Below are 20,637 nucleotides of genomic sequence, written 5' to 3' on the forward strand. Positions count from 1 at the left end.
TTGATATTCAGTCACACCCATATGGCCAGTAGACTTTTATGGGTTTAAAATAACGTTCCTACAGCCGAGAATTCAATATCTGCCAAAGGGATGTGTCAAATAGCGGCCGCTGTTTGACACTCAAGACAACAGCCATTGTTTTACATTGTATCCTTGTTTGCCAGGCAGTCTGGTTCTATGGGCATCTGGACAATATTTTCCAGACTTATTTTCCAGCATGGACACCCTTCATAAAAAAATCATGAAAGATGTCCATGCCCAGTAGAGCCCTATAGGTCAGAAGATCTATCTGTATTTCCGGATAATAAATGTGGATAGATTTTCCTGTTGTGAGCATGGGGCCTTAGAAAAACATGGCTGATTCCTTCCAGAAACAGCACCACTCTTGTTCTCAGTTTGTGTGTGGTTTTGAAGCTCAGGTCCATTGAAGGGAATGGAGCTGAACTGTATTATTACACACAACATGAGGACAGGGGTGGTGCTGTTTCCCAGTGAAATTAGAAAGCCAGCTCACCCTTGGTCTTGCACTGGGGCACAAATCTGCACTTGGCTTGTGTGTGGCAGTCCAATATAGTAAACAGATGATCCAGAAATGCAGTAAAATGAGTATCTTTATACCGAATCTAATTTAAAATACAGGACATTCACACCATGATGCAGCACACCACAGGGGTACACTGACGGTCAGTGATCAAGAACGTGCATGCGTAACGAGTACCCCTCTCAAAGAGATATGTAATAACCTATGGTGACCTTTAGGCCATTAATAACAATGTGCGGTACATTGACACACCTGATGGGGGCCCGATAAGAACTGTAAACGAGCGCTGATCTGCTAGATCGGCGCTCGTTTACTGGGCCTGTTACACGGCCCGATAATCGTTTAACAAGAGCTGCATGGACATAGTTACCGATGTCCTTGCAGCCCTTGCTTAAACTGCATATGTTACCTATCCATGGTCCAGGGTTCCTCCTGCGCTCTGCTTCTCCGGCCAGTAATTGGCTGAGCGGCCTGTCAGCTAAGACAGGCTGATCCGAAGCTTCAGCGAGCGGCACCCGGGGAAAAGCAGAGCGCAGGAGGAGCCCTGGACCATGGATAAGTAATGTATGCAATTTGCATATCGCCACCTGCGCACCGCTATTACATGTAGCGATGCGCGGTCGGTGCCCGACAATTGTAGGTCCAAACCTATATCAACAATGAGCCGATGATCATTGTTATCAGCTGATCGTTGTGTTTATTACACGGAATGATAATCGTCTGCATTCTCGGTCATGTCTGAACAGACCCTTATGATATAAAACAAACTAGAAGTCCGGCAGCACTCTGAACAGAAAACTCAGAACAGCTGCTTTTTAGAGTATTTAACACTAAAGCTTAGTTACACGGCTTTATAAACAGTCCTACAGAATGGACATTGTTGGTTTCCCTAATGGAAGGTAAAACCACAACCTTCATGATTTCCTCCCCTTGAACATCGTATAGCATCTTCATAAGCATGTCTACCCATGCACTTACAACAGTGTGTCCATTAAGAGAACTGCCACTCCTAAAATATGTATTAAAAAAACCCCCAAAAAGTGGTACTTTGCTAAAAATAATCGCAAGCACTTACTTATATCTGAGGAAGAGCCATTGGATAAACCATATTCCGACCAAAATCATTCCATTTATCTCAGAGACAGAAAATGCCCACGTTACTCGATCTATGTAGTCAAAGAACTTGTCCGGTAAAGGTGGACTGACTTCTTTAGGGGGAACCCGTTCATGAACGACTGTGATCATAACTGTCGTGAGGACCATATTGAAGAGAGCATACACAAATGCAATGCCAGTTTTCCACCATTCTGGAGGATATTTATTTTTAGAGTCTTCGGGCAAACTGATCTGAATGTAGTCCGGATACTTCTTGGCTCCTTTCCGTAGGCCGTTGGGTAAACCCTTGGGCTTAGCCTTAACGTTTTTGTCATCTTCACTATTGGAGGACACGGATCTTGGAAAGCCATTTAGCGTCTCGCTGCGTGGAGCTTCTTTGTGTACTTCAATGTCTGCAGTCTCAATAGCATCCATTGGGTTAAGTTTAGGAAGAAAAAATCAGGTATAAAATCACCTATAAAAAAAAGGAAAGAAGCAAATTTACTAATAATAAAAAATATGACAGTCAATGGTTTTTGCTTTATTTTCTATGCAGCTCATTGTAAGGGCCAGTTTAAACGGAGTAAAACTGGCGGAATTCCACGGCGGAACTCTCTGCCACAGAATCCGCCAGCCTCCGTGCCATACAGGCAATCTATGGAGGGCTCGAGCGCCTCCTCTCTCTCCGCTTGGAAGAATTGACATGTCACTGATCAGCCCCAAATTTGCACCATGGGAGCACAGATAAGTTAGACTGGGGAAGGGGACCCCCTTTATGAGTACTCACATGCCACAGGTGCTCTGGCTTACAGCATCTAAGGGGTTAAAAAGCCAAGGTCATCGTCAATAGCAGCCGTTACAGTGTGATATCAGCTGTTAGTTATGGTTGGCAAAGGTTCATGCACACTTCCCATGCTCACACCAATTACATGACGTTAGTAGTATATCAGTGAGCATTAAACGCCTACCACCCATTACGTAATATTATATCAATCGGTCAGGAAAGCGATAAATGTTCTTTGAAGTTTCAGACATTGACTCCTATTTCATGAAGATATTACACCACCCATAGCTGGCACTGAAGAAAGACTATCTACCGGTTTCTGTAAGGCTGAACTGCATGCATTCCCAAGAAAAATTTCCTATAAGACGTCTACCTTTTCATGGAAGAATTATTATCTAGGTCTATATCAGATCAAAACTGCAATGTTCTATCTACAAGTTCTATTGATGCACCAGTGTTCATGGATGCTCTTTAAGCCACAGCTTGTTTTGCATTGTCAGATATTGAATCTGCCCTGAGAACTAGCAGTCATGTGTATATACATATGTATGAGCATCTGGGGAGAGGCGGAATATTTACTACATTTGGAATGAAGCCATATCTGATTTATCTCTAACTGAATTATACATGATATTTGGTGTGGTCATAATAACCAAGAAACTCATTTACATGGTAGCAACAGCTCTAAAAGTTCCTTGGACGGAAGCAGGGTTTTTTTTTTTTTATGTTTACTACAACTTTGCAGATTTTATTTTTGTGCAACCAAGCAATGTATGTTCATTTAGCTCTGGCTGGTTTGTATAAGTCTATGACTTCTATGACTTCCAGCTCTGCATATCTCAAAGCTACCAAATTATTTTTAGGGCAGCTTTCCATTTAGTCAACTACCAAGCCCATACTGGCTTCTTCATCAGATTAAAGGGGTTATCCAGAGTAACAAAAACATGGCCACTTACTTCCAGAAACAGCACTGCTCTCGTCTCAGGTTCACTTGTGGTTTACAATTAAACTCCATTCACTTCAGTTTGGGTGGCTTTTGGTAACTTAGTTCCATTGGAGACAAGAGAGGTGCTGTTTCCGGAAGAAAGTGGCCATGTTTTTGTAGCGCTGGATAACGCCTTAAATATACTGTGAACAAATCAATTACGCACTAGTATAAATATCATCCCACCACAATTTGAAAAAAAAATCATTATTGTAGGTAAATGATTCTGTTTCGGCTGTTCTCATCTGTACAATACTGAAAGCAGGTTTCTGCAGCCACAAAGTCAAGTAACTATTGTGCAGCTAGGAGATCTTCCAATTAAGTCATCATATAAATCAGGGATGGGGAACCTTTGGCCCTTCATCTGTTGCAATACTAACGCTTCGGCTGTCCAGGCATGATGAGAATTGTAGTTTTGCAACAGATGGAGAGCCGAAGGTTCCCCATTCCTGATATAAATCAATGGCCTCGAAACAGCAAAAAAAAAAAAAAAAACAACATAAAAACTAGCCATGCACTTACATACATAGTCCTTAAAGTGATATTGTCACCCCCCATACTCTATGTGCAGTTCTTTGTACCATGCACAAGCATAGATGCTGCATATTCAATATATACCTGTATAACACTTATCTGTGTCTTCTTTCTGCTCTTAAATTGCTTCATTTTATCAGTGGACAGTGTCACCTAGGCGGGGCTTCACAGCAGTTGGGCCCCCCTCTCCTATATGGACAGTGTCACCTAGGCGGGGCTTCACAGCAGTTGGGCCCCCCTCTCCTATATGGACAGTGTCGCCTAGGCAGGGCTTCACGGCAGTTGGGCCCCCTCTCCTATATGGACAGTGTCACCTAGGCGGGGCTTCACAGAAGTTGGGCCCCCTCTCCTATATGGACAGTGTCGCCTAGGCAGGGCTTCACGGCAGTTGGGCCCCCTCTCCTATATGGACAGTGTCACCTAGGCGGGGCTTCACAGCAGTTAGGCCTCTTCTCCTATATGGGCAGTGGCAGTTGGGCTCCATCTCCTGAGTGGGTAGATGCCTAACTGCTGTGAAGCCCCTCCTAGGTGACACTGTCCATATAGGAGAGGGGGCCTAACTGCTATGAAGTCTCGCCTAGGTGACACTGCCCATATAGGAGAGATGGCCTAACTGCTGTGAAGCCCCGCCTAGGTGACACTGTCCACTGGTAAAATAAAGCTATTTTAGAGCAGAAACAAGATACAAACAAGTGTTTTACAGGTATATATTGAATGTGCAGTGGTGCGGAGAAAAGCACATAGAGTATGGGGGGGTGACAATATCACTTTAAAATGAGGGTTAACTATACGTTAATGCAGCCTTGCTATAGTATAACGGCAGTAATAACTTTTGCGGTAGCCTCATAAATATCTGTTAAGTGATACTAAAGACTGAGAAGTTTATGCCTCCTTTAGTTAAGTTGTAACACAATGGCTGAGAAAATAAACCTACATCAATTTCCATCTCAGAGTTTCAGAAAACTGGTGATGTTAAAGGAGGAGTCCGGTGCCGGGCCAAAAAAGTTTTTTTTGGGCTGGGAGTGGGGGAACATAAAAAAAGAAGTCATAGTCACCTGTCCTGGTGCCCATGCAGCACCATGTCCTACTCCTGGACCCAATTGGCTCCGTCACGACCCAGTTGATGGATGACCCGCTCAACAAGTCAGAGAGTGGTGGTGGTGGTGGGGACGCTGCTGCAGTCACTGATTGGCTGAGCGGGCTAAATCTCACCCGTCTGGGATGTTAAACCGAGACTGTGACATACCTGGAGCCCGGGAAAAGACGACAGCCGTCGGGGTCCAGGAGCTCTGTGATATGGCACTGGGAGCAGTAGGCATATTGGTGGGGAGGGGTCGTTTCCGGACGATCTTTAGATCGCGTGGGGAGCCCATAGGAGATAGCGGCGGTTTACTGCAGCCGCTCCTATTGCACAGAGTGACGGCAGCGAATTGTTGCTATCCGGGTTATATGTCTTACAATATGTTGAAAGACAACGCATGTCGGCCGATTGTAGCCTTTTATTACACAAAGTGATTATAGTCCGTAATGGCCGATAATCGGCCAAATGCAGCCAATAATCTCTTTGTGTAATAGGGCCTTTATTCTACTAGATATACTTATAAAGATCAGTACTATAGCACAGATCTCATGCTGCAATGATATGACATAACATGAGCCAGATCGGAGGTTAGCACGCCAACACTGCATTTAGTGGAGCTACGCAACCATCTCATGTTAAGTTGATTTTCAATTCTAATGATTGTATTATGTTCTCTGCTTGGAGTCAGTGACCTTATTCCTGTTTCCTTAAAGTGCCCCCGTCATTTGCAAAAACATGCCACAGAAACGTGTCCAAAGGTCTTGACTGGGTGGTCAGATCCCAGCCCCCCTTTCAATCTCTAGAGCTTTAAAATGTCATTTTAGCAAATAGTTAAGATGGTTTTAGTGGTTTTTGAAATGTGCAAAAAGGCAGTGAAATGACTAGAACGTCCTAGCACGAAGTATCATTCACACGTAAATTCAAAGGGAAGAGATGCAGAACCTTCAGCTCTCCAGCTGTTGCAAAACCACAATTCCCATCATGCCTGGACAGCCAAAGCTTTAGCTTTGGCTGTCCAGGCATGATGGGAATTGTAGTTTTGCAACAGCTGGAGGACTGAAGGTTCCCCATCCCTGTTGTAGGGCACAGGTGTCTCTAAATAAGCGACTTGTTATCTAATGACTGCACCAAGACTTTCTATGGGCATATATATATATATATATATATATATATATATATATATATATATATATATATTTAGAAAATAATGCGACACAGTGTATTTTCTTAAGTGTAAATCAATGAAAAAAGGAGACGAGACAACAATAATCTAGTCATGGCAATTCCCTTATTCATAGCAAATAAGGCCAAATGGTTTGTCTGGCTCTATGTTTTCCCACCAGAGTTTGAAGCAAACAGTAAATGATACTAATGGAGCATTATCCTAGTGCAATTTTCAGGAAAAAAAAAATAATTATGTTTTTCTCTTGTCTACAATTGATCATCGCATTTGGTGTCTGAACCTTCTATGTGTCCAACAACAGATACTGTTCTTATCTTAGTGCTAGCATGACCTAACACTATTTCTCTACCCTTACACTGGGCATAGCTGTAATGATAATTACTTAAAGGGGTATTCCACTCAAACATAAATTTTGATATTTTGCTGCCCATGGTGAGACTAACAATTCCTTCCATACTTGTTATTATCTATTAAGTCTCCTTCCCCCAGTTCTCAGCTGCTACTTTCTGCTGAAGACACAAAAATCTGTGTGTGAGCCTTTTTCTCTGTCTCCCCCTCCCTTCTGAGACAGCTGATGTAAAAAAAAGTCCCTGATTGGCTTTATCTGCAACATTGTAGCTTCTTTGTAATGTTTAGAGGGTTATTCTGAGGTCAAGTCGCTGATAACCTGAGTGTGATTACCCCTCATGGCATTACAAAGTTGCTGCAATGTTGCAGATAAAGCCAGCCGGGGACTTGTTGACATCAGCCATCTCAGAAGGGAGAGGGAGACAGAGAGAAAGGCAGATTTTTATGTTTTCAGCAGAAAGCAGCAGCTCAGAACTAGGGGAAGGAGACCGAATAGATAAGTATGGAAGGAATTGTTTGTCTCACCATGGGAAACAACATATCAAAAGTTATGTTTGAGTGGAATATCCCTTTAATATATAGGCTACAACACTTTGGCGGTGATTTATCATGCTGCATGCCAAGTGTAGACGGCAAAAATTTTTTTTTTTTTGCAAAAATGTTGTGTTTTTTACAGTCTGCATCTCCCAGGCCAAGGTGGAGGGGTGGGACGGGATGGAGGATCTAGCTTGCGCCATAATTATCAGAATTTACTCTAGCTCCCAACTGGCATAGATTTCAGCGAGTGACCAGGCAGCTCCTATGTGGTGTAATTTTTGTAGAGTCAAGTACTTCTACATAGATACAGCATATTTACACACTGGCAGAGAATTACTTAAAGGATACCTATGATTCTTCTCTCCCCAGATTGGCATGCAGTTGCAGCTGACTCCACTAGATTGGACTTCTATGTATGCGAGTGCTGTGCACGAGCCCTATTATAATCAATAGGGCCTGTGCACGGAACACTCCAATCATCATCAAGGGGGTTTATACAACACCTGACATTACAAAGCTTGTTATTTAGAGAAGACTATGCCGAAGAGGTGCAGCAATACCGTAACTAATCCTACTTGATTTCTTCATAGATATGTTGATGAGCTTTATTCCCTTATGTAACTTTACACAAGCACCATCCCCTGCACCAAGTCCAATCCTGTTAAAAACAACACATCAGACCTGTTTTTCCATAATGTGCTGGATAAACCTTTATTTAATGAGGTGTAATTTCATGGTCACTATAACAACCAAATCCAGAGCTAGGTAGGCACTACTCCCTAATGTCTACTCCTAGCACAGGTCAGTCTCATAGGAGTAGTACTGGCATTCTCTGACCTATGATTGTCTTACCACATTGGATCAAACCACAGGATGACGACTTCCTACAGTTGGGGCTGAAGAAATAAGACAATCCCACTGCCTCATTGACATCCAGTGGCAATCCTATGGGCCCTGAGGCAAATGTTTAGACCTGTAATTAGACCCCCATGTGCCCCTACATTGCGGGGCGGCCCCCATGTGCCCCTACGCTGCAGGACGGCCTCCATGTAACCCTACGCTGCAGGGCGGTCCCCTTGTACCCCTATGCTGCAGGGCGGCCCCAATGTGCCCCTATGCTGCAGGGCGGCCCCAATGTGCCCCTATGCTGCAGGGCGGCCCCAATGTGCCCCTATGCTGCAGGACGGCCCCAATGTGCCCCTATGCTGCAGGACGGCCCCAATGTGCCCCTATGCTGCAGGGCGGCCCCAATGTGCCCCTATGCTGCAGGGCGGCCCCCATGTGCCCCTACGCTGCAGGACGGCCTCCATGTAACCCTATGCTGCAGGGCGGTCCCCTTGTACCCCTATGCTGCAGGGCGGCCCCAATGTGCCCCTATGCTGCAGGGCGGCCCCAATGTGCCCCTATGCTGCAGGGCGGCCCCAATGTGCCCCTATGCTGCAGGGCGGCCCCAATGTGCCCCTATGCTGCAGGGCGGCCCCAATGTGCCCCTATGCTGCAGGGCGGCCCCAATGTGCCCCTATGCTGCAGGGCGGCCCCAATGTGCCCCTATGCTGCAGGCCTCTATACCTGACACTTATCCCCATCCTGTGGATGACTGATAAAAGTGCTAAAATGTGGAACAGACATGAATAATACATTTATGAATATGTTAATTTTCTCCTGGCTTCCTGGTAAATCACGACTGGGGGAAGTACCTGCTAAACCAATCAGTATCTGCGGTGGTGTCCCGCCTCTGACTGACACTGACTGGCTGAGCAGGCCTTCCTGAGCCCGGGTTGTGACTTTGCAGGAGCATGAGCCAGAGTAGGCTAGCGGGGGTGCAGGAGTGGTGATGTTGCGCTATGGGGCACAGGGACTGGTAAGTATTCATTCTTTATTATGTTCCTGCACCCCCCTGCCTGCAGTGGATTTTTAGTTGTGGCCGGGAGTTCTCCTTGAGTTCATATTGAGCAGCTTCCAGCAACTTTTATCAATCTCGAACAGATAAATACCATACATAACTTGGTATATGGAAAGGAGATTGCATGAGAGGCTAGAAAAAAAAAAATTCAGGATGCCAGCAAACCTGTCTCCATTCCAAGCATTGAGCCAACAATCTGCTGAGAGTCATCTTATCTACATATAACAAGCGGGTGGAGTTATGTTTGTAGAACCTAATTAAATAAAAGAGTTTTGCCTTCAAATTTCTCCTTGGTCTTAAAGTCTACTTCATTCTAAAAGCCCTATTACACAACACTACTTCATATCATAACTATGTCAGTGACGGTCTGCCGCTGGTCACTTTGTGTAATAGAAGACTACAATGGGCCGCCCGAACGATTTAAGAATCATTTGGGTGCCCCCTCCCGATCCTCCTTGTTTGCTGTAATAGCACAGGCAGTGAGTGGGGAACAAAGGGGAAGCGAGTGCTGATCTGACAGGTCGGAGCTCACTTCCCTGGAAAATCGTGTTGTGTAATACAGCCTTAGGGCCCTATTCCACGGGACGATTATCGTTCACATAATCGTTAACGATAAACAATCCAAACGACCGCTATTACGAAAGACCCGAAATCGTTCACCCATTTACATAGAAACATAATTGTTACTTATGATCGTTCTTGCGGTCGTCTGGTCGCTATTGCGTTCGTCACTACTGCGAACGACCAAACGACTTCTTATTCAATGCAAACGATTTGCGAACGAGCAACGATAAAAATAGGTCCAGGTTTTATTAAACGATCAACGATTTCTCGTTTGGTTGTTAGTCAACAACTGCTATTCAACCGATTAGATTCGAACGACTTAACGATGATCTGAACGATAATCGTCCGGTGGAATGAGGCCCTTAGGGTGCCTTCACACACACACCGAATCCAAATCCGCTGCGGATCCAGTGTCAGTGCATCCCTATGAGAATACATACTGGCAGTGGGATTGACATTGCTGAGCGGGACGAGCAGACGCCGGGAACCCCCGAAGCAAGCAAGAGCGGGGAGGGGGTGATGTATGCTCCGGCTGCCGGGGGGTTAACTTACATACTCGCAGCGGGATGACACTGGATCTGCAGCAGATTTCGCTGTAAATCTGCAGCGTTAAATCCGCTGTGGGTCCGGTACGTGTGAAGGTACCATTAAGGTGCATTCACACGTACAGGATCCACAGCTGACTTGATGGTGCAGATTTGATGCGGTGTTCAGTTATTTAGATAAAATCCGCTGCGATATGGTGTGTGTGAAGCTACCCTTAAAAAGATTACATAAGAAACCATTACCACTTCTATAGCTCATGTGGAACCCAGCTTCACAGACCAGTTATGTGTACTATAAAAAGGACATTCTTGAGAAGTCATCTAAGAAGTAGGGAGGTGGCTGAGACTTAAGTCATGTAGATGCCTTCGAACAAAAATGTTTATTTTTGTGCATACTTTACTGCAAAAAACTTGTGCATGGATGCCTTCTGCACTTTTATATTATTTTGTCGGATAGGATATAGAACAAAGGCGGCCAGCTATTTGTGAGCCAAGAACAATAATGCTACCTTAGCTACATATTTGTCACTGGCCATAGCTAGACATGTCAAACCGCATTCATATCGACTGAACACGTAACGCTGCCAGAAATGGTCACATGCAAAGTAAACATGAAACGTGTTCTTTCAGACTTACGAGACAAAAAGTTGACCTTTCCCAGGTACTTAAGAGTCTCTGTTCTCTTTGATCAGTTTCAGTCCTATTAGAATATCTTCCCTACGTGTAAATAAGGCTATTCAATGTTGGCCTTTGTATCGGTGTTGTCATAATTTTTTTAAAGCAATCTTTTTGACCATGAACTCTCATTATTATCATCACTTCCTTCTTTGAACGTAGGAAGGAAGTCACACGTCATCTGCTAGGTATATATGAGGTGCGCCATAGGTTGTCTGCACACAAATTCCTCATTACTGTCATAGGTAAAATGGTTGATTTAATACAGATGCAAAAAGGAAGGGATTATTGGCTTGTGTGAAGTTTTTCATCTGCTTGTGTGTTGTTGTGGTGAAGATGTATCATGAGTGGACAAACAGCATCAGGGTACTATTACACCAAGCGATTTTTTGACAATTAAAGATTAACGAGAAACGTTCTCAGATTATTGTTACAGCAAACAACCTGAAAACGTTTGCCCAATTACATGGAGCGATGATCGTTACTTATGATCGTTCCTGCAGTCATTTTCTCGTCGTTATTGCGACTGAACGATGTGCGAACGATCAAAAGATAAAAATAGGTCCGAATTCTATCAAACGACCAACAATTTCTCGTTGGTTGTTCAATTGTTGTCTGCTATTACACGAAATGATTATCGTTTAAATCCGAACGATCTAACGATTTTTCGAACGCCCCGTGTAATACGGCCCTTAGTGAGAGTAAGTAGCGTAGAAACTGTGGAGCACCACACGCCACTGATATAAGAGTTGAATGACGGAGACGAGGGTGTGTGAGGGTGGGCCAACATGCTACAGTGGAGTAGCTCAATCCCAGCATAAACCAGAAGGTTCAGCAAACTGCATATGGGGATCCGAAGCAGATGGATGGTCACCGCACCTCTGCTAATGAAGTTGCATCTGAAGAAAAAGATTCAGTATCAGAAGTGGATCTCTGCTCATTGGCAACAAGTTGCCACTCCAAAGAATCTGGATTCCTGCTTCACTGAATGGATGGACATAGTCGTGTCAGGCAGGGAAAAAAATGGAATAAAAACACTCCTGCACCCCTGCTAGAACAATTGTGGTGTTTTCTGCACCTACTCATCCATGTGGAAGGCACTCTCTACAAATTTGGGTATAAATACATCCTTGCACATCACATACACCCATACATGCTTGTTGTTTTTCCTGGGACTGACAGGGTCTTCCAAGAAGACAATGTGGCGTCTTACAAGGCTACAACCAATATTGCAAGTATCGCCCTGGCTCCCTAATTTCTCAGACTTGAACCCAATTAAACATTTGTGGGACCACCTCAATATTCACTCTTTGGTTTTTCCCCTATGTACTCTCCAGCAGCTGTGGGATGTACTGCAGTCAGCATAACTCCAAATACCTGTGACAACCAACCAGGACCTTCTAGAGTCTCTCCCAGCTCATCCAGCTGCTGCACACAGTGGTAAAGTTACAGTACTATTACACCAAGCGATTTTTTGACGACTAACGATTAACGATCTCAAACAACTGCTATGGAAAACAACCCGAAATTGTTCGCCCAATTACTCGGAACGATAATAGTTACTTATGATCTTTCTTGCGGTCGTTTTGTCGTCGCTATTGCGTACGTTTCAGCTATGACTTCTTTTATACCGAACGATGTGCAAACAATTTGCAAACTATCAAACGATAAAAAAAAGTCTGAATTCTATCAAACGACCAACAATCTCTCGTTGGCTATTTAATCGTTGTCTGCTATTACACAAAACGATTATCTTTTAAATCCGAACAATCTAATGATTTTTCTAACGATAATCGTCCCGTGTAATACAGCCCTTAGAAATTAGCTGGTTATCATGATAGATCAACTGTAGATTCTCCATGACAATTCAGCAAGTTTTCCACCATTTCCAAACCAAGGCTATAATGCCCGCTGATACCATTAATTGCATTCTACGCTATACAGATTTTACATTCAGGAAGCAAGTTGGAAGATCACCAATATAGTAGGGGCTATATGAACGATAAACAAATTGGACCAAGGTTTGGGTTTGTACGAACTTGAACCATCGGCATTTGACTCCCACTGTCTTCCCGTTACTTAGGGTAGGTGGAGACAGCCGAGTCTTGCCTGAAAAACAGAAATACAGCCTAGGTCGAAGGCTATATCCCTGTTTTCCAGGTGGGACACCTTCCCCATGTAATGGGAAGACAGCAGAAGTCAAAAGCCGATGGTTCAAGTTCATATGAACCAGAACCTCGGCCGAGTTTGCCCATCTCTAGTTGTCACCCATCTTTATGAGAGTATCCCATTAATAAAAGAAAATGCAAACCATATACAGTCCCGTGAAAGGTATTCGCTTCTAAAGGATCAGTAAAAGTATGGACGACCCCACCTTATTAGTCATTCTGACAATCCCTGACTCATTCTGACATGTAACGGAAAAAACACAAGTTGTATTATTTTACAGCTTAGCAATGACATATGTGATGTAAGGTGTGCTACAGATGACTGAAGTGCTTCTTATAACCTTAGGGTTCACTGAAACAAACACAGAGGAAGTATCATGGAAAAAGATTAAGCCCCACACCTAGTTTTGGCTTACGGATACTGACTGATATACTGCCGTGTGAAAGTGTCCACCGCTGTAACAATGTCGTCTTCACCGTGGAAAAGCCCCATGAAAACAGCACAATTGGAGGTTTTATATGCGGTCCAACAATGATTCTTTTCTCTTTAAATCAGGGATGGGGAACCTTCGGCCTTCCAGCTGTTGCAAAACTACAGTTCCCGTCATGCCTGGACAGCCAGATTTTAAGAAACTTTGTAATTGGGGTTTTTTAGGCAAATATGCCATTATCTGCATTCAAAAAGACTTTACCCAGGTACCCCCCCCCCCTCTCATTCACTGCTCATTATCAGGAAATATCATCTGGTTTACATCAGTCGGGCCCTGTCTGTTCTATGGAGAGGGGAGGGGGAGAAGGGAGATTAGTCGGCAGCAGAGAACAAAGGATTACACAGCGGGAGCTGCATGAAAGCCGGTATTCAGAAGTCAGAGAGGTCAGTGCTGACTGTAGGAGGAGATAGCCCAGTGATGTAGCTGTAAATTAACGCTTTGAATTTTAAATTTTTCTGCTAATAAACCCAATTAAAAAGTTTCTTAAAATCGCCTGTACTGTTGATTTCTGCAAAAAAAATAAATAAAATAAAAAATTAAAAGGACAGTCACACTTTAAAACCAAGTGGTGAGATGTCGACCTATGGCACTGCCATAATATCTATATATATATATATATCTATATATATATATATCTATATATATATATATATATATATATATATATATATATATATATATATATATATATATATATACATACACACTTTCACGAGTTACATTTTTGCTAATACCACACATATAACAAAAACTCTAAGCCCTATTCTTCCTGCTATAGAAACTAAAGTAACAAACACAGTATTGTTATAAGCAGTCTGAGGTTTTCCGGAAACAAGGGTTTATTTTCTTTATAAGGACCCTTGTTAACTGTGAACCTGACTTTATCAAGTACCTAAGACCCCAGCCTGTTATATATCATCACCCATCAGGATCTGCCTCAGCTGGGTTACACTGGGGAACTCCCAGAACTAGGGACTACTTGCCAAGTACACAGCATGTGGTGGGCCCTTCCAGCTTTGATCTCCAGAGTAAACGCACGTCTCCAACAATTATTCTGACAAACACTCGGTGCACCAATATGCTTTATGTACAAATTTTAGCCAGTGCTGTAGTGTCAAGTGGTTGTAGTGATCACAGTAGTCATTATAGTGATCACAGAGTGTCCAGTCTAAGAGACTGTATGCCACCACATTACAGGCCGACCACAATTACATATCTCTAAGAAAACGCATGCTCCCTATAATACAGACTTCAGAAATGACGATGTAAATATCAGCGCTGTATACTGTATTTCCTGACCAGAGGCAGGAACAGAAATAAACTTCAAAGAGAAGCCATACGGTCATCCTAACATGTCATTTGATATATAAATCAGAGTATTTTAGAAGTAGAGACCCGATGCAAAGTGTTACAAAAACTCATGGTGTAGGGAACCTTGGCTCCCCAGCTGTTGCAAAACTACAACTCCCATCATGCCTGGACAGCCAAAGCTTTAGCTTTGTGCAGGAGAAAAGCCAAAGGGGCCTCAGCTCCTTTATTCTCAGGATAGGTGGGCTCCCAAAGGTCAGACTACTGACCAAACCTCATAGAAATATGCCAACACATTCTATGATTAGGTGAATACCCCTTTAAGGGGACTTATGAACTCCAGTTGTGGGACTGGTACTCTGAGTACCCACTGCTTGTAATATCTAAAGGCAGCATAAAAGGCGCACTTTAAAGGGGTTATCCAGCGCTTGAAAAACATGGTCACTTTCTTCCAGAGACAGCACAACTCTTGTCTCCAGTTTGGGTGGAGTTTTCAACTTAGTTGCATTGTAGTGAATGGAGCTTAAAGCGACTCTGTACCCACAATCTGCCGACCCCAAACCGCTTGTACCTTCGGATAGCTGCTTTTAATCCAAGATCTGTCCTGGGGTGCATTCTGCAGGTGATGCAGTTATTGTCCTAAAAAACAACTTTTCAACTTGCAGCCCTGTGTCAAATTGGTGTGGTCTTGAGTGTGTGTGCCCTAACTTTACACCACCCCTCCGTCCCTCCTCCCTGCCTTCTTCATCATTAGAAATGCTCCAGGCAGGTTTTCTACTTTTCAAATGTGCTGGACCGTTACGGCACCTGTGTTCAAACAAGTGAGGAATAGGTGCAAGGTTAGGGCACAGACACTCTAGGCCACGCCAATTTGACACAGGTCTGCAAATCTAAAAGTTGTTTTTAGGACAATAACTGCATCACCTGCCGAACGGACCCCAGGACAGATCTTGGATTAATAGCAGCTATCCAAAGGTACAAGTGGTTTGGGGGAGACAGATAGTGGGTACAGAGTCGCTTTAATTACAAGCCACATCTGAAATGGAGACAAGAGTGTTGCTGTCTCTGGAAGAAAGTGGTCATGTTTTTGTAGCACTGGTAAACCGCTTTAATATCACAGCACATTTTCCAAGCTCCTGTGCTAGAGCTGTACAATCCCCTTCTTAGAAGATGTAAGACAATAATCAAGAACCAGAAAATGAGCCATGAAAGGAAGACAGAAATTGACAGGACAACTTGACACAATAAAGCGCAACACAAATATAGAGCGGCTAAAAATATCAGCCAAGAGCAATGTATGCAGGGAGATATTAAAGGGCCCGACTCAGACTTCGCTCAATGCAGAAAAACTCAAATAGACCTCCTAACAAGGATACATACCTACAATGGCATTACCAGCATTCAGAGCAGGTAAAAAGACATTGTCCTACTGATTGGTGTCGGCATGACTGGCAGCTATTTAGCCGAATTATAGGATATATTCATGGAACAATTTGCCATTAAAGAGACTCTGTATCCATCAATCCACCCCACCAAACCGTTAGCACCTTCCGTTTGAGAAGAGTAAATCCTTACCGGTCGTGTCTTTTAAAATGTGCCCGGTGCCTTGGTTAGAGCAAAAAAAATGATCTTTTAATCTGTAGCAGCGAGTCAAACTGGTGTGACTGTGCCCTAGGTCTGTGACACCTCTCCTTTCTTTCTCCCCACCCTCCTCATCATTAGGAACGCCCCCAGGCAGGATTTCTATTCATCGCTCATCCAAACCGCACCTGTGTCACTACAGCACATGTGCACTCATAAGACAAGTGATAAATGGGAGAAAGCCTTCCTCGGGTTTCCAGTTTAACCATCTTATCAAGGAGGGAATTTATCAATGGTTTTTATGAAGGTTTCGGTGTAAAACCCTCAAAAATATTTGAGTAATTGCTTATTTGTGCATAAATTTAAAAGCAACGTGCTAAAATTTGCAACTTTTTTTTTACATTGGTTTTCTGGGAAAGCATTGCTGAATCTTTTTAAGGGTGCGTTCACAAGTACTGGATCCGCAGCAGATTTGATGCTGTGTTCAGTTATCTAACACTTTCACGCCCTGGGGTCATTGATGCCTTAATGCCCAGGTCGTTTTAGGATATCAGCTTATGGGATCATAATGATGTCCCTGTATCTGCCCACTCTCCCCTGTTGCTGTTACAATCTTGTGACAGCGGCAGGGGATAGAGGGGAGGGGGCAGAGCCCACGGCCAGGTGCCCGGCGCGCTTTCTGCCTTCCCTCCCCCTGCTGGCCTCCGTAGCCAGGAAACCGGAAGCCTGAGGCTTCCAGTTTCCATGGCTACCATCAGGGTTCTGCGATCACTTCACAGAGCCCCGATGGACACCAGACAGAGAATTCTCCCTCTGTAGAGGGAGAACTCTCTGTCAGGAGCCCTAAAGATGCTGCAGTCGTGCTGATAGCGTGTGTCATCCTGAATCGTAAATTGACATCGCTGCAGCCTATGCCTGGTGCTGCAGCGATGTCAATTTACGATCCAGGATGACAAATTAATTTACTGTGGAGCGGCGGGAGGGGGCTAAATCAAATATGCTGCGGATCCGTAGCATAAAATCTGCTGCGATACGGTGTGTGTGAAGCTACCCTAAGGGTGTGTTCAAATGTACAGGATCTGCAGCAGATTTGATGCCATTTTCAGTTATTTAGATGAAATCTGCTGCGGATCCGCACCATCAAATCTGCTGCGATACGGTATGTGTGAAGCTACCCTTAATCCTTTTTCTCATTTTGGTTAGGAGGATACAAACATATCAACACTGACGGACACCATGTTCCATCACACGGACAATGAAGATCATCAGGCAGATTGTCACAGACAAAAATTTCGTATTACAACATAACGTAACCTAGACATTAGGACGGCTGGAAAGAATGCCGTTATATAACTAACCAGAGGTATTGAGAGCACACACCCTCTCTAGGAAGGCATGTACAGGAATACCTAGTGCCAGCGTACCCGGCCACAGATAGGCATGGCAGGTACATAATGTGCTCCTTCTCGTCTCCTTGCTACAGTAAGAGCCCAATCATTCCCAAGTACTACACATCGCTTTATTGACTCCGGCTATGACAGGAGGCTGGCATAAAGTCTATATTAGGAACAGTACAGTCGCCTTCAGAAAAGTGATGTCCCATGTGATGTTTTATGTGCACTAACTCATCAATATGTCTACAGACCCCAGGGGCAGCGAGGAAAAGCAATATTTACTGAACAAGCTTCTTAACAAGCCTGCCAACCTCAGTAAGTACAGCAATAGCACAAGTAAAATCCCTCTCTCCCTCCCTGACATCTCTCTTTTTTAGCATTTCTTTTTGCCTTGCAAAAAACACCATAGATTTTGTGCATTGATTTTATCCCCCCCCCCCCCCAATTTAATTTTTGTTGCATTTATTTCTATTTACAACATTAAATATCCCCCCCCCTCCAAATACAATACAGAAGCCTACATAAAAATAAAAGCAATGTTTGTTGTACACTTTAGATTTCTCTTTGACTTTTAGCTAACATCTGGCTGCGGTATGTTTTTTGAGATAAATTACATTTGAAAACATCAGAGGGGAAAAAAAAAGTTACAAAAATTATAGGGAACAGGTATGATATTGTGGGAATTGCTAGATCGCCACCCCAGGTTCTTTGCTTCGGCGTCTCAGCTATCTCTGGCGGCTCTATAGAGAATGAATGGAGCTGCGGGTCACACCGTTTTGTCTAGTAGGACCCTTAGGGTACTATTACACGGCCCGATAACTGTAAACGAGCACCAATAAGATACTATTACACGGCCTGATAATCGTTTACCAAGGGCTGCATGGACATCGTTGCCGATGTCCTTGCAGCCCTTGCTAAACTGGCATACATTACCTATACATGGTCCAGGGCTCCCCGGGTCCTGCGCCCTGCAGCTTCAGAGCGGCCTGTCTTCACTGACAGGCCGCTCAGCCAATCACTGCCAGTGATTGACTGAGCGGCCTGCAGCTAAGACAGGCCGCTATGAAGCTGCAGGACGCGGGACCTGGGGAGAAGCGAACTGCAAGAGGAGCCCTGGACCATGGATAGGTAATGTATGCACTTTGTAAACCGTCAGCCACCAGCCGTGCACCGCTATTACACGTAGCCATGCACGGTCGGTGCCCAACAATTATAGGTCCAAACCTATATCAGCGATCAGCCGATCATTATCATCAGCTGATCGTTGTGTTTATTACACTTAGTGATAATCGGCCGTATAGGTCCGATTCGTCCGATTATCGTTCCGTGTAATAGTCCCCTTACTTACACAACTTTATCTCTGTCTCACTGTCACTGTCTACAGCCAATAGCAGCACATCCCTCCCCTCTTGGTAGACCGCTATGGGGACCTGTAATCTGAGCCCTCTAATCTGAGCTGTTTTCCAGGAGTGAAAGATGAGTTTAGAAGGGAACTAGAAAGGGGCATGATGAGGAGAGAGGCATTTTTTTCTGATAAGATACATCACAAAGTTTTTTTTTATATTCTCTTGTACTATTACTTTATATGTGTTTGAAGTGTGGTGACCATTTAATATTTTGGACTTCAGACATACTTTGTAGGAAACTACAACAGGACAGAAGACAAATATTTATTGTTGCTGTATTTAGCTTTCAAACAGTAGTCTGGACCAGATACATTGTATCTCAGCTGTAAGATATATCAATTTACTATGGATTTTCAGCAACTAGAGGTAAACTAGAATGAGGAAAGGGAACGTCCGGCCCTCCAGCTGCTGCAAAACTACAATTCCCATCATGCATGGACAGCCAAAGCCGAAGCATGATGGGAATTGTAGTTTTGCAACAGCTAGAGGGCCAAAGGTTTCCCATCCCTGAACTAAAATATACCCATTCACTGACAGCAAACTATTACTACTACTATTATACTACAACGGTGTTAAAATTTTAAAAAATTTTCATCATTTTGTTAAAGGGGTTTTCCAACCGTACAATCTGCCAACTCCTTATGGCAAAATAGATCGAGAAAGCGCTGCCACCCTGTGGTCCCCTGCCAGTATGTGCTTACAATGGTGAAGTGATGACGATTTGTAGACACAGAGGAACAATGCAGCTAGTGACATGCCACACAGCGGTTATATTTACTTACTAAAACCCTTAAACTTTACTTATATAAAAACACCTTAAGGAATAAAAAAAAAAAAAAAAATTTGAAATCCTCAACGATAAGTTACACGTATTACACGTAGCTATGGCGAATAATTATGCGGTTATTACATTCGCTAATTACTGTTATGAACAATGATCGTTTTTGCGTCATTATCTGCTCATTAATCGTTCCTCAGGACAACCCAAAAAGCATGTTTTATCTGTGAACGACTTTTTACACAAACAGATATGTGAATGATTAGCGAACTACCAATGATAGGTTTTTAACATGTTGAAAGAGAAAAATCGTCGTTTGACCATCGGGTGTTATTACACGGAGCGATAATCGCTCATTTTCAATCGTTATAGCAAATTTTTAAACAACGCTTCGTGTAATAGGGCGATTACCAAATGTCCAGTCACAGCCCACACATCAAAGCACCTACATGTGCACTGCCTTAAAGGGATTATCCAGCGAAAATCTTTTTCTTTCAAATCAACTGGTGTCAGATTTGTAATTTATTTCTATTAAAAAATCTCAAGTCTTCCCATACTTATCAGCTGCTGTATGTCCTGCAGGAAATGTTGTTTTATTTTCAGTGTGACACAATGCTCTCTGCTGACATCTCTGGCCGTGACAGGAACTGTCCAGAGCAGGAGAGGTTTTCTATGGGGAATCATAGAAAACGAGACAGAGTTCCTGTCTTTGCCAGAGATGTCAGCAGAGAGCAGT

The 20,637-nt window shown here is 43.6% G+C and overlaps 2 protein-coding genes across 8 annotated transcripts in view; both read right to left on the reverse strand.

The window, feature by feature from the left end:
• The window catches only part of RPL34 (ribosomal protein L34), a 463,668-nt gene that overhangs the window by 406,975 nt on the left and 36,056 nt on the right, over nucleotides 1-20,637 (reverse strand). The gene's annotated exons all lie outside the window — the stretch shown is intronic.
• SGMS2 (sphingomyelin synthase 2) overlaps nucleotides 1-20,637 on the reverse strand; it is a 47,424-nt gene that overhangs the window by 20,426 nt on the left and 6,361 nt on the right. For 4 of the 7 annotated variants that reach the window (XM_069978522.1, XM_069978521.1, XM_069978523.1 and 1 more), the window contains exon 2: nucleotides 1,617-2,111. In XM_069978522.1, coding sequence (XP_069834623.1) covers nucleotides 1,617-2,071 — 455 coding nt within the window. In that variant the 5' untranslated portion in view covers nucleotides 2,072-2,111. Of the gene's footprint in view, nucleotides 1-1,616; nucleotides 2,112-2,423; nucleotides 2,452-4,023; nucleotides 4,169-13,369; nucleotides 13,391-20,637 lie in introns of those variants that run through there. The other 3 variants (XM_069978526.1, XM_069978527.1, XM_069978528.1) reach the window with 3 other exon arrangements.

Source organism: Dendropsophus ebraccatus, chromosome 7 (genome assembly GCF_027789765.1).
Source record: "Dendropsophus ebraccatus isolate aDenEbr1 chromosome 7, aDenEbr1.pat, whole genome shotgun sequence".
In the NCBI taxonomy this organism is placed as follows: Eukaryota; Metazoa; Chordata; class Amphibia; order Anura; family Hylidae; genus Dendropsophus; species Dendropsophus ebraccatus.